Source organism: Vigna angularis, chromosome 4, assembly GCF_016808095.1.
Source record: "Vigna angularis cultivar LongXiaoDou No.4 chromosome 4, ASM1680809v1, whole genome shotgun sequence".
In the NCBI taxonomy this organism is placed as follows: domain Eukaryota; kingdom Viridiplantae; phylum Streptophyta; class Magnoliopsida; order Fabales; family Fabaceae; genus Vigna; species Vigna angularis.
Genome location: NC_068973.1, coordinates 37,038,332 through 37,051,237, shown reverse-complemented (window position 1 = coordinate 37,051,237; position 12,906 = coordinate 37,038,332). Strand labels below are relative to the sequence as shown.

The following is a 12,906-nucleotide window of genomic DNA, read 5'->3' as shown; positions in this document are numbered from 1 at the left end:
GGAACTGCTGTCAAACTACCAATAATGCAAGCTACAAACTTGGACACTTGTCATCTTCTAACACTCTCATTTCCATATCATTCATTTTCAGTTCAACCTTAGACAGACAGGTAATTGAAATTTCGTTGGTACACTTGTGAAATAAGTTGCCATCCCTTTTTCCAAAGTTGTCTTGTTTGATTTTCTATAACTATTTAAAATAATATTTTAAACAATAAAATTAATTAAGTTTTAATTTTATAATAAGTTGAGTTTTTTATTAATTTTTTTGACTAAATACTAAAAAAATGTCTATTATCTGGTTTAATTCTTTTATTAATTTATTTGTTACTGCTTATTATTTTATTTATTTGCTTTTTATGTGATGAGAAGTATATTTTTTATTTTTATATTATATTAGATAAAAATATCATTATATATGTAGTTTTCAATAAAATATTATAAGATTTATAAAATAAAATAGACTATTTAAATATATATAGTATTAATGTGATTATTTTAAAAAATAAATAAATCTATATAAAATAATTAAGAATAACTTAAAGTTTTAAAACAAATTATTTTTCATATAACTACTAGACATTAAAGATAATTATTTTCTATTAAAGATATATTAATACCTATCTCTTATATGTTCATACAAATAACATCTTAAAAAAAAAACAAAAAAGAAATGATCGTATAAGCTAATGTGAAAAAAATATATTCTAAAACACAAGATACATGTTTTTAACATTGAGTTTTATTGTAAACATGCACTTGTACTATTATTTATGCTACGTAGAGTTATATACAAAAGAGTTATCACTATATTACTTACAATGTTAGTCATTTCGCGTATAGGACCAAATGGTTCCGTGACTAAGACTTTTTTTCATCTCTCTCCTCAATTATTTTTCTTTGTATGACTTGAATGATTGGTAGAATATCATGATACCTTATTACTGACCTCCCAAGTGTCAATGAATATACTAAGATCATCGTCACAAAGAATTTATCTTTGAAAGTTTTTCAATACTATCATTATACATTTCCACAACCATATCAACATCTCAATCAAACACAATAATAATCATAAACATACATAAAGTTTATTTTTATTACAAAATTGACAAAAATTAAGAATTAAGGAAAAATATATATTGGAGCTGACAAAATTAACCAAAAAAAAAAAAATCTCAAAACGTTTCATGCTCCGTCCACGTTATTTAAAAATTGAAAAGTTAGTCTGACCCAATAACGGGTTGAAGCCCAAAAGCTGGTTATCCAGTTCTGCCCAAACCCACGTAACTGACCCCGTTCAAGAAACAAGCCCAATGAAGAATCAAATTTCTACTAAAAAAAAGTGCATTCGCGAGGCAGCAAGAGCGCAGTGGAAGAAGGAGAGGAAGAAGAAGGGGGTTGTGGTGTGAGATCAGAGAATGGAGGACGATAAAATAGTTGGATATGTTACCGCGTATCTGAAGAAGAGAGGTTTCACGCAAACCGAGAAGATTTTCCAGGAAGAGTTTCGGCATAACAAAACCACCAATTCCTCCTCCAGTAATTCCCTTCTCGAACCCGACATTGCCAACCACCTCCTCGCATTCTCTCAGTACTTCTCAATTCTCCAACCTCCTATCGTTACCCTCCGCTCACGCTTCATTTCCTCACCGCACTCACTTTTTCCCTCTTTCAAACCCTATCTTTCGCAGATTGGAGAGTGGTCCGGCTAGGTTCCACGACGGCTACAGCAAACTGCGAACATGGACTTATTCTTCACTGGATTTGTACAAGGTAACGCGCGCCTTTTCACTTTCCTTTATCCGTTTTATCTTTTTTCTCTTTGGTTTCCACTCGTTTTTGTCACGTTTATCGGCGTATTCCTGCAGCACGAGTTGCTTCGCGTGCTTTATCCCGTGTTTATCCACTGCTTTATGGACCTCGTGGCGAAAGGACATGTTCAGGAAGGTAATTTGCTGTTCTAAATGGGGGCACTTGTGCGATGCCGTACGTGTTTTGTTTTCTTTTGGTTTGTTCTTGTGTTTGTGTGTGACTGTGGTCGCTGTTTTCAGCTCGGAATTTCTTCAATACTTTCCGTGAAGACCACGAAATGATGCACTTGCGTGACCTTCAGAAGTTAGAAGGGGTTCTTTCTCCTACCCATCTGGAGGTTGGTTGCTGTCTAAAGTTTTGTATTGGTGTTTTAATTTTTTCGAGGTTGTTGGATCGTTAGCAATTAGTGTAAAATATTCCTACGGTAATGTAATTTCTTTTGCAGGAAATGGAATTCGCTCACTCGCTTAGACAGAGCAAATTCAACATAAAGATATGTGAGGTAACGAGTTGATTCTTCTGGATGTGTTTATCAGCTGCGCTGTAATTACTTTCTATTTTTATTTTGCACACATTCAACCTTTAGAACTCTAGTTCCCGCCTCTCTGTGGCTTCTTCCCTTACTGTTTGATGACGATTACGTATGCTATTGTTTGAACCATTATTTGTGATGCCTTTTCTCCTTGGGGGTTTTCTGTTCATAATGTATCTCATGTTGGGTCATGCCTTTAAAACTTAAATGCAAATCAGTTTATAGCAGTTGGTTTTCATTCAGCTTTAAAGTTGGTTTTGTATGCTGGGCCATGGGGGTTATTTGTGATACTAGTCAATTGCTTAATCTCATACATTGAAATTAATGTGTATAAGATTTTCGTCCTTTCATTTTATGTTGTGGACATTTACAGTGGGCATTTATGGTATGCCATTACTGTTGATTACCTTATCTTGGTGGATTTGGCTCATGCAAGGGCTTAATGGAAGTATCATGCAGGTGTTAGGCTAGGATTAGCTTATATTTTATATTATAAATATTTGAAATTTATCACAATGTCTCTGGACTATGTTCAAAAGGATTACTTATTTTTCTTCTGAAGCCCATGAACCGTCATTATCTTTGTCTACTTTGGTCCTTGTTCCCTTTAATTTTTATCACTGGTCTTATGTTCCATTTAATATATGAGGAAAGTTGATAGCAGTTGATGTTTTGCCAGTATTCCTATGAGCTTCTCTTGCAACATCTACACAGTACTCAATCCACCACTATACTCGGTATTATAAATGAGCATATTAACTTTCAAGGTACCTTTATTCGTTATAGATTGCATCTACTCATTTGAACTACTTATTATTGCGTACACGTCATTGTCTTTTGTTGTAATATAGTTTCCCCTGGACAACCTAGCTTAATTTCTGATGATCCGGAAGCTGTTACCCTTACTGGAAGCAGCCAGGAAGCAGCAAACCGGATAAATCAAAAAGAAATTCATTGGGGGGTGAGTCTACTAGTATTTCTGCTAATTTTGATAAAGTTACAAGTTTTCATGGTTATGTTGTTTCTTTCATTACAACCCTATTTATTTACATTTGCAAGTTGGTGTAATGAAAGTTACGTCCTAGCGTGAGAAACACTTGAAACTTCTTTAAATGCCCTGCTTTCACCAATAACGTCCAAGTATTGCTTATTTTCATTTTGTTTTCTGTTTTCAAAGATTTGAACAATAAATTGTGAATTGTGTTGGTTTTTTAGAATTTTTTTATACAAATACATTATTTTAAAACAAGAAATAAAGTGTAAGCTAGGTGAGGTGACAGCAGTTTTACATGTTCCTGGACACTTGTCCAAAAGGAGTTCTTATTCTATTTTCAAAAGAATGGAGTTACCGATTTAAATTATTATTGACTGATTCAGTGACTATCTGATTTAATTCTCGATGTGTATCTGCTGTAGTTACTTGAAGATTCTCTTGAAGAACGGCTAGAGAAGGCAGGGGCTTTGCTTTCAGACTCGGAAAAGGGTGAAGGGGAAACAAAAGAAGGGGAGAATGACGAGACTAAGGTATATCTGTTATGAAATTCACATGACCCTGTCAATTTATTAAATTTCATTTTTGCTTATATTATATGAGGAAATACGGCACCATTTATTTCTAGAATGTAGGCCTTTCAAAGAGTGTGTCCATGTATTTTAATTTGGGATGTCTTATTTGAGTATTTTTTCACTTTAGTTTTCGAATGATTTTCTTTTAGAAAAGATCCATTGAAGGAGGAAAGCAAGGTGGTTCAGTAAAAAAAGTAAAAAAGGACAAGGGTGGTAGCACAACTGGAAAGAGTGCAAAACCTGAAGCTAGTGCTGTACCTGCAGCTCCTCGAGTTAAGCCTGAACTCCCCTTACCCTTAATGTATTATCTCTATCCCATAAGACATATTCATTTTCTTTTCATTAGAAATTATATAGCTAATGTGAATGGCATAATTCTAAAATAATTGATGCTATTAAAGCTGGAGCAAAGGATTCATTTGATTGGCATGTTATCTAAAAAGGATTTTTCTTTAGTATTTTATAACTGTGATTTTTGTTTAACCATATAGCCAAATAAAAAAGCTCAACATTTAGTCATTCACATATTATCGAAACTAAATTTAATAAGGCTACTTTCCTGTTCTGGTTGGAATAAAAATTATTCTTATGAGTCCTTTTGCTTACAGAGTTTATCAAAATTCTGAGACTGGGCTCTATTATTGCTTGCAATGTTTTGCTTGGCATCTGCAATTAATTGAATGGAACCTAAATTAATGTATATCACTGAGTGAATTTATATTTTTAAAATTATAGTCAGCTTCTAAATTAGACTCAACTCTAAATGGTTTGTTTGTGATAAAAAACATTTGCTGGATCCCGTCAGTGCAGTTTTTGATTTGTTGTAGATGTTTTAGTATTGTGTTAGTTTATTTTGCTCTAGGTTTAATGCTTGTTTTGGATCAGACAGGAAGAAAGTTCAACCTGATAAAAAGGATATGGAGGTCTGGGCATTACTGCTTTTTGTATTTTTGGGGGTTGTAAAATGAAGAAAATCTATTAGAAAGGGAGGGGGGGGGGGGGGGGGGGGTGGGGGTGACATCAAATAGTGGGAGGATAAGAAACCCTGCAAAAGAGAAACACTAAATACAACCATAAACATGGAGGAGTTAAGAATTCAGCTAGGTTTCCGAGTTTCTCTGGAATGCAAGCCTTCCCACTATTCTGATCCTTTATTCTGTGGAAATTTGGTCGAAAGAAATAGAGAATGGAGATCAGGTAGAAATTTCCCATTTAGTTTGCTTGACAGAATAGAAACGAGCAAGAGAAAATTTTCACACATATTCTCGTATGGAAAACTTTTTCTCATTTCTCTTTTTAAGTGTGGACTCTAAACTCTTTATTTCTATCCTTAATTTCTCCTTTTTTGTTAAAAATGAATAAAAGTGTATACATTTCTTATCTTTTCTATATATTTCTCTTCATCCAAACTAAATAGAATTTCTCTTTTGTATTCATCCAAAGAATTCATTCTTTTCTCTATATTTCTATTCATAAACGACAAGATGTAGGAGGGGAATCCTCTACTTTAAATGGGAGTTCCAAGTCTAAGACTTCGTTGATTTGGGACTCCTCTATGCTGCATCAATCCTGTTTAAATGGAAAGAGTGGTCATGTACTATGTGCAGATGCACTTCAATGGTAGGTTTGGATATACTTTGAATTGGAATTCTGTGTTTGGCACCTGCCAACGAGACCACTCATGTGTCATTTCTAACTGATTATGTTTAGCATAAGTGGGCTAATTGGATGGGTTGGTAGTATATAACTATTTACCTGTCCTTCTATTTGTGGATAAAGTCTTTAGATCCCGCATTTCTCATAATTTGAAGGGTAAAAGGGCTGTTTTCATTTGTTTCTATCAAAATCCTAAAATTGTAGTTGAGTTCTTGAATTAGTTAGTTATTCAACAATTTGTGGATAAAGTCTTTATAGATCCCGCATTTCTCATAATTTGAAGGGTAAAAGGGCTGTTTTCATTTGTTTCTATCAAAATCCTAAAATTGTAGTTGAGTTCTTGAATTAGTTAGTTATTCAACATATTTATTGTAAGAAAAGTACATAATTTTCTAAATTCTCCACTTCTGTATATTTTGTTATCATATGATGCAAGCTACATAATGCAAAGTATTAATATTACTAATTGATGTAAATATTTGAATCACTAAATTCTGAATTTTTTTTAACTTCATTTAACTGAATTTTGTAATGTTGAATTTTGCAGGCCAACTGAGGTTGAACAGTCCATCCTTGAAGATTTAAGGAACCGTGTACAGCTCAGCAATGTTGCATTGCCGTCAGTTAGCTTTTACACATTTATAAATACACATAACAGGTATTGTTCGACACATTTACTATTGTTATATATGTTGTTTGGATTTCTGTTGTTCAATTCATTTTTGCATACCATCTCAGTTTAAGCTGTTCATCGATATCCCATGACGGATCATTAATTGCTGGAGGATTTTCTGACTCATCACTCAAGGTTTTTTTCTTCTGTATATTTGCTCTTCCATTCACCTCTAGAAAACCCTCTTTCTATGAAGTTCTAAATTGATTGAATTTCTGGTAATTTCTTATTTGTATACCCAGGTTTGGGATATGGCAAAGCTTGGACAACCGACTGCCAGTTGTAAGTTTGTATTTGTAAATTTCTTTTGCTGTTATTGTTGCATCATTGCTTGAGAAATGTGAACATAGTTAATCAGTTACATGGGTTCAGAGAAAATATAGTTTAAGAATACACTGATGATATCAACCTGTAATTAATTTAAGCAAGACATTCAGTGGTATAGCAGTTATACTTTTCACTGCCTCATGTATAAAGAGAAGAGAGGTTCTTAGCAGCAGTACCATCTTTCTAGTCATCTAGTGATGGAATTATTGACTTGGACTTTGTTAGTCTATGAGCATTTAATTCACATAGAAAAATAAATAGTGGTTTAAGAATGTGATCCTTACCAGTGTGTAGGCATTCTATTTCAAAATGGTTTAAGAATGGATCAATTTTCCCCCCTCTAATTGTTAAACAGTGTACCCTGGGATCTAATAATAAAATTGATATTTGAGTTGAATGAACAAGGCAAACTTGGGTGGACGATAGCTCATGCAATTTCCTAGCATTTGGAGAATGACAAAAATGGTTTTGCTAGCTGTAAAAGTCCAGTTATCAATTTTTCTATCATTAGCTCTTTTGCAGGATGAGAATGACACATCACCAAATGATCAAATGTTTGGGCAAGGGCTTGGGAAAAGACAGTATACACTATTTCAAGGTCATTCAGGACCTGTTTATGCAGCCTCTTTTAGTCCCGTGGGAGATTTTATCCTTTCATCCTCAGCAGACGCAACAAGTAGACCACCTGATCTCATTTTTGTGCCGCAATCTATTTTTTTTTCTTGTATATTATAGTTTTAATTCTGAACCTTATGTATCTTAAATTTTTATGCAGTTCGGTTATGGAGCACCAAACTTAATGCCAATCTTGTTTGTTATAAGGGTCACAATTACCCTGTCTGGGATGTTCAGGTAAAACATTTTATTGTGAACTTTTATGTTCTGATAGTGAATGTAGAACAAGATACCAGTTGCATGAATAAAAGTTTAAAATTTAACCATTAAAGTATGATGTCTATATGCAAGTCAGACCACATATGTTGTTAATGTGATCCACTTTATTTAGTAAAATAAATACAAGGAATGAAGAGCCCAAAGAGATGGCTTAAGAAATGACATCAATGTAGCAAAGCCTCCCCTATCTTTTTAGCGTAATATTTATGAGGGGAAAGCCTTTATAATCCCACCCTGTTTATTTTCTTGCATGTTTAATGTGGTATAGTATGTAAATGATACAAACTAGTTCTTTTTTGCCTCTGTAAATTACTTCATAGTTTTTACTGGTAAAATGTAATGAAACTTTTGTTTGTTACGATTAATCAGTTGTGTATATGATCGGCATGCATCTATGGGATTTGCTGAAGAGTCAATGCTGTGCTTTGTACCCTCAAATTAATAGTTCCAGCTTGCAGAATTCTGCTTTTTAGTGCAAATATACTTTATTCCTCTTTTGCTTGCCTTGGGCGTCATTCTTGGCTGCATGTACATTCTGGATGGCTGGATTATTTATTTCTTTTTATGGATGCAGTTTAGTCCTGTAGGGCATTATTTTGCCAGCTCTTCACACGACAGAACTGCTAGGATTTGGTCAATGGACAGGATACAGCCCTTAAGAATAATGGCAGGACACTTATCTGATGTTGATGTAAGTTGTTGCATTTAAGATTCTTTGTTGCTTCTGTTTTTTTGTAGATTTTATTTTCTCTTTTGTGATCCATATTTGCCTCTTGCTTATTTAATTTTATATTTAAATATCGATTGCTTCGGATTCTCATATACCAGTATTTAATTAGGTGTACATCTTCAAGTTTATGATCGAGCAGGGCTTTGTGAAGTCTGTTTTGAATGGGGGAAATTATGTTTTGTTTCTCTTGTTAAGCCATAATAATGTAATTGAATTCCTAACTGGTTATATATGTTCAAAATATTTGTCTCAGAAAACTATAATTTGCCACCTAATCTTAGAAGGTAAAAAATGAGCTATACTCATCATTATGTATTTATGCCACAATCCTTACGTATTTTGTGTTCATTTTTAGTGTGTACAATGGCATGCCAACTGCAACTACATTGCAACTGGTTCCAGTGACAAAACAGTTCGACTATGGGATGTGCAGAGCGGTGAGTGTGTCCGGGTTTTTGTTGGTCACAGGGGTATGATTTTGTCTTTGGCAATGTCTCCTGATGGTCGCTATATGGCATCTGGGGATGAAGATGGCACGATCATGATGTGGGACCTCTCTAGTGGTCGCTGTCTCACCCCTTTGATCGGGCACACGTCTTGTGTCTGGTCCCTTGCATTCAGGTGATCCCTTATTGCTGTATTTTATCTCAATTAGGAAGTGGAATAAAGGTTTTTGAGCTTGCTATCGATTTAACAATACTTATGGTCCACTCATAATGGTTGGATGTATCAGTTCTGAAGGTTCAATTCTAGCATCTGGATCTGCTGATTCCACTGTAAAATTGTGGGATGTAAATACGAGCACCAAGGTTTCAAGGGCTGAAGAAAAGTAAGTTCGCCTGTTGTGACAATTGTTTTCGAATCGTTTTGTCGTAGGAAATATTTTATTTCTAACTAATCCAAGTTTTTGGGAAAATTTATAAATGTGTCCGGTTATTATTCAACTTCTACAGGAATAAATAATATATTTGCCACGAGGTATCATTGAGAGGTGTATTAGCACTCAATCACCACGTCAAACATTTATTTTCACTTACCCGTTGTTGTCAGAACCAGACCGAACGGGCTAGTTGAATCAGGAATTTGGCCAGTGTTCGGTCCAAAACTTTTTAAAATCTGGATTTCATTTTAATCGGGATAAAAATCCGTTAAGTTGGAAAATCTAGAAAACCTACTGTTTAAGATATTTTGGCTCTTGAAGCGTTTTTTTTGGTTGTAGCTGGGTATTTTAATAGACTTATTGGTGGTAATGAATTTTATTTGTTATGATTTTAAATCTGATGTGTCTTAGATTTGTTTCTTTTTATCTATATCATATTTGTTGTATGTTATGATTTATGACACTTTCAAGTAACTTTTTATGTTAATATTACTTTGAATGTTTTATTAAAACTGGTTTGACTCTGATTGAACCCCGTTGAATTTTTGAACATGCAATCGATATCTTCCGTTACCTTGGTAGAAGTGGGAATGCTAACAGACTTAGATCGCTGAAAACTCTGGCAACCAAATCAACCCCAGTTTACTCATTGCGGGTAAGATCACTTGACGCTTGATTACATGATCATGGAAATGTTCATATAATTTTGTAGGATTCAATCGTGTATGTATGTTGTTTGAAACAGTTTTCTCGAAGGAATCTTCTTTTTGCGGCTGGAGCTCTAGCAAAAAGTGGGTAATATATATGAGTACGTCTACTAATAGATAGATCAGATCAAAGTTGTAGAAGCTGGAATTTATCGCCTGAAAAGCAACGCACATCATAGTTTTGTACTCCCTCGTGTCCTTTATGTACGGAATCTTCACTAGGGCTGAGAAGTTTCGTTAAATTTTAATGATACTATATTTGTCAGTAATCTGTATATTTTTTATAGTTAATTATAAATTTATTCAGACATTATTCTCTTTTCATTTGATTGATATATTTTCACTTCAGTTATTACTATTAATCTTCCCATATTTTCACGAGAACGTAAGAAATTAATCTAATATGTTTATTGTTTTTCGATAAAATAAGTTTATGATTAAAAGGATTTTGAAAATCCTTTGTTTATTTATTTACTATACTGGTCTTTTTATATATTGCTGTTAATTTTACCATCGATATTTTTTCGTCCTTAGGAATCGAGGTACCATGTATATAGCAGTGAGAAATAATAGACTTTTTGTTGCGTACGCACTAAGAGTGGCAGTTGGACGAGCCTTGACACTTCAATTTGATTGCAAGAAAAACATAGTCAAATGTCCCTGATTCTCGGTAGATCTCCCCAATTTATTGAAATATATATATATATATATATGTTTGTGTGTGTCAGAACAGTCAAAAAGTAATTGATCTTTATATTTCGAAATAACTAATCTTTGATTATCGGTTAAAGGACATATTAGCGAAAGAATAAATTCTGAATATTAGTGGATATATTAATTTATTAATTATAACCAAGACGCTGTCATTGAATTCATTTTTAAAATATCTCAAGAGGGAGAAAGTTCTGTCAAATCACGTACGGTCGAGAGGACATTTTTGGATAAATCATGCATGAAATATTTCAAGCCAATTTTAAGGTCCAAATGTAAGTGATGGAACATTTTTAGTTTAAATCGTGATTTCATGTGGTGCATTGAAAGTTTGTTGAAGATATCCACAGGTGTGTGTGTGTATATATATATATGCACAGATTAAAAGTTTCTTGGTTCATAAAAGAGAATTATCTTTTTTACTAGATCCAACCTCTACTAATTAAAGTAAATGTGATGTAATTAATCAAATGTGAAGTGTTTGAATACGAATAAAACAGGCGGAAATTTTCTTTCAGAATCGGATAGGAAAAAGGCATTCATGAATACGATGTAGTGCAGGCAGGCATTTAATATTACAAGGTTGTATGGTTAAGTTTCATCCTCAAACCTAAAAGTGGAGTTAATTACATTGGTAGGAGTTTAATATTGACCATGACTTGAAACTATTTGTTCCAAAAATATCTCCATGTCCCAATGATGACATGGAAGTTGCAACGACCGGTACAGTGACTGACATTTGAAGGGAACACCAATTACAACCACCCATCATCACAGACCATTCTTTATATATGTCGCCTTTGCAATTCTAAGTGAATGCCTACGAAGATTCTTTTCTTATCAACTAAAGTATTTTGTATCCTTCCTTCTCATGCCCCAAAACACAACACTGAACAACCACTTCACAATCCAAAACACAACCAAAGAAACCTTTCATTTATTTCCAAACAACAACTTGCATACCATAAGCCTAAAGAACTATTCACATAATAATAAACATGATCACAGATTTTTCTTCAGAAGGGTGACATCTTCCACAAACCTAAAGTATATATGGTCACCACAGGTACTTTCTTTCGCCTTTTGTCAGCTACCCCACTGCACTCTAAGCCTGCCTTTTCCTTTCTCTTCATGAACTAACTCACCACACATTTAAAATCACAATATTCTCAATCCATATTTAGTAATTAGGATGATTCCAACTCTTCATTATAGCACACCCAAAATCAAATGTCAGTCCAAAGTCCAAAACAAAATTATTAATTCTTCAAGTTACAAGGAATCTCTTGTTGATTATTTGTGCAGAAAAAGAAAAAACAGTGTATATGATTTATAATAACTCAGACTGTAATTGGCAATTCAAATACCTTAGGACAACAATAAAGATGATGAGTCAGACAAACCAAGAATACAAATTTTGCATGTGTTGATGGAAGTGATAATTAATAGTAATTGACTTAAGAGAAAAAGTATCACTTTCTCGACAATATTTTTCCTAATTACTGGTCTTGCTGAAAACTTGATAGATTTTACCGTGATACCGAGAATGAAGCTGTTATATATATTATATATCTCAATGACATCTTTCATTACTTTGATGCGTTATTACTGAGCTCCAAAATGTCATTTGAAAATGTTTGATCATGAACAATTATCAAATACAAACACATCCTTACAGCATGATAGGGTGCGTTTAATTTGGTGCATAGTTCAAAAAACTTTTTCCAATAAGAGCTTGCCTTGTAAGGTAAATTGCAAAGATTCATAAAATAATCCGTTTTTCTTTTTTTACAAGTTTAGCTGATATGTTTATTAGTTTAGGGTAATATATAATGCTTTACTGAAGAATGTTAACGTGGAAGGATATATAATGTTAAATGAAGATGCAAGCTTAACCACAAAGACTTTTTATGAATTAGAAAAAGATTTATAATGCAACAATACTTTAGAGCCTGAATCATTAGCCTAAGCATTTTTGTAGAAAGAACAATTAGACAATTGAATTTAAAACTTCAGGAAAGAAAAAGGTACATGGTCTCCAATTGACATAAATGATAAATGTAACATAAATAAGTAGACAGATTAGTGAAGCAACCACTTTGAGCTATCATGACAGGAGTTTATAAGAAAAAATAACAAATTTGAAGTGAAACTCTTTCGAAAATCTAGACATAAAAGTATGTAGTTATAACTTAGTTCTGAAATGAAAATGAAATCTGATTAACTAAAACTTAGGACCATTTGGTTTGAAAAATCTTTTTATTTTCACTTTATTTTCTATTTATAGAAAATTGTATAAAAAATGTAAACATGAGTTCCATTTTTGTGATTAAAAGTAAAAAATAGAAAACCTTTTCTGAAATGTAATAGATTCTTCATTCAATTTTAAACTAAAATTTACACACTTCAACATAC

The 12,906-nt window shown here is 33.2% G+C and overlaps 1 protein-coding gene across 1 annotated transcript; it reads left to right on the top strand.

Moving 5' to 3' along the window:
* The first annotated feature begins 1,353 nt into the window (after positions 1–1,353).
* LOC108332007 (transcription initiation factor TFIID subunit 5) lies at positions 1,354–10,093 on the top strand. The gene is made up of 19 exons (XM_017567087.2): positions 1,354–1,594; positions 1,695–1,776; positions 1,872–1,950; positions 2,055–2,152; positions 2,261–2,317; positions 3,027–3,114; positions 3,199–3,308; positions 3,764–3,871; positions 4,063–4,214; positions 6,117–6,227; positions 6,308–6,377; positions 6,485–6,524; positions 7,081–7,245; positions 7,345–7,421; positions 8,038–8,154; positions 8,549–8,814; positions 8,927–9,022; positions 9,656–9,728; positions 9,819–10,093. Exons 1-19 carry the CDS (start codon positions 1,422–1,424, stop codon positions 9,870–9,872), a joined length of 2,016 nt encoding a protein of 671 aa, XP_017422576.1. The 5' UTR covers positions 1,354–1,421; the 3' UTR covers positions 9,873–10,093.
* The last annotated feature ends 2,813 nt before the right edge of the window (positions 10,094–12,906 follow it).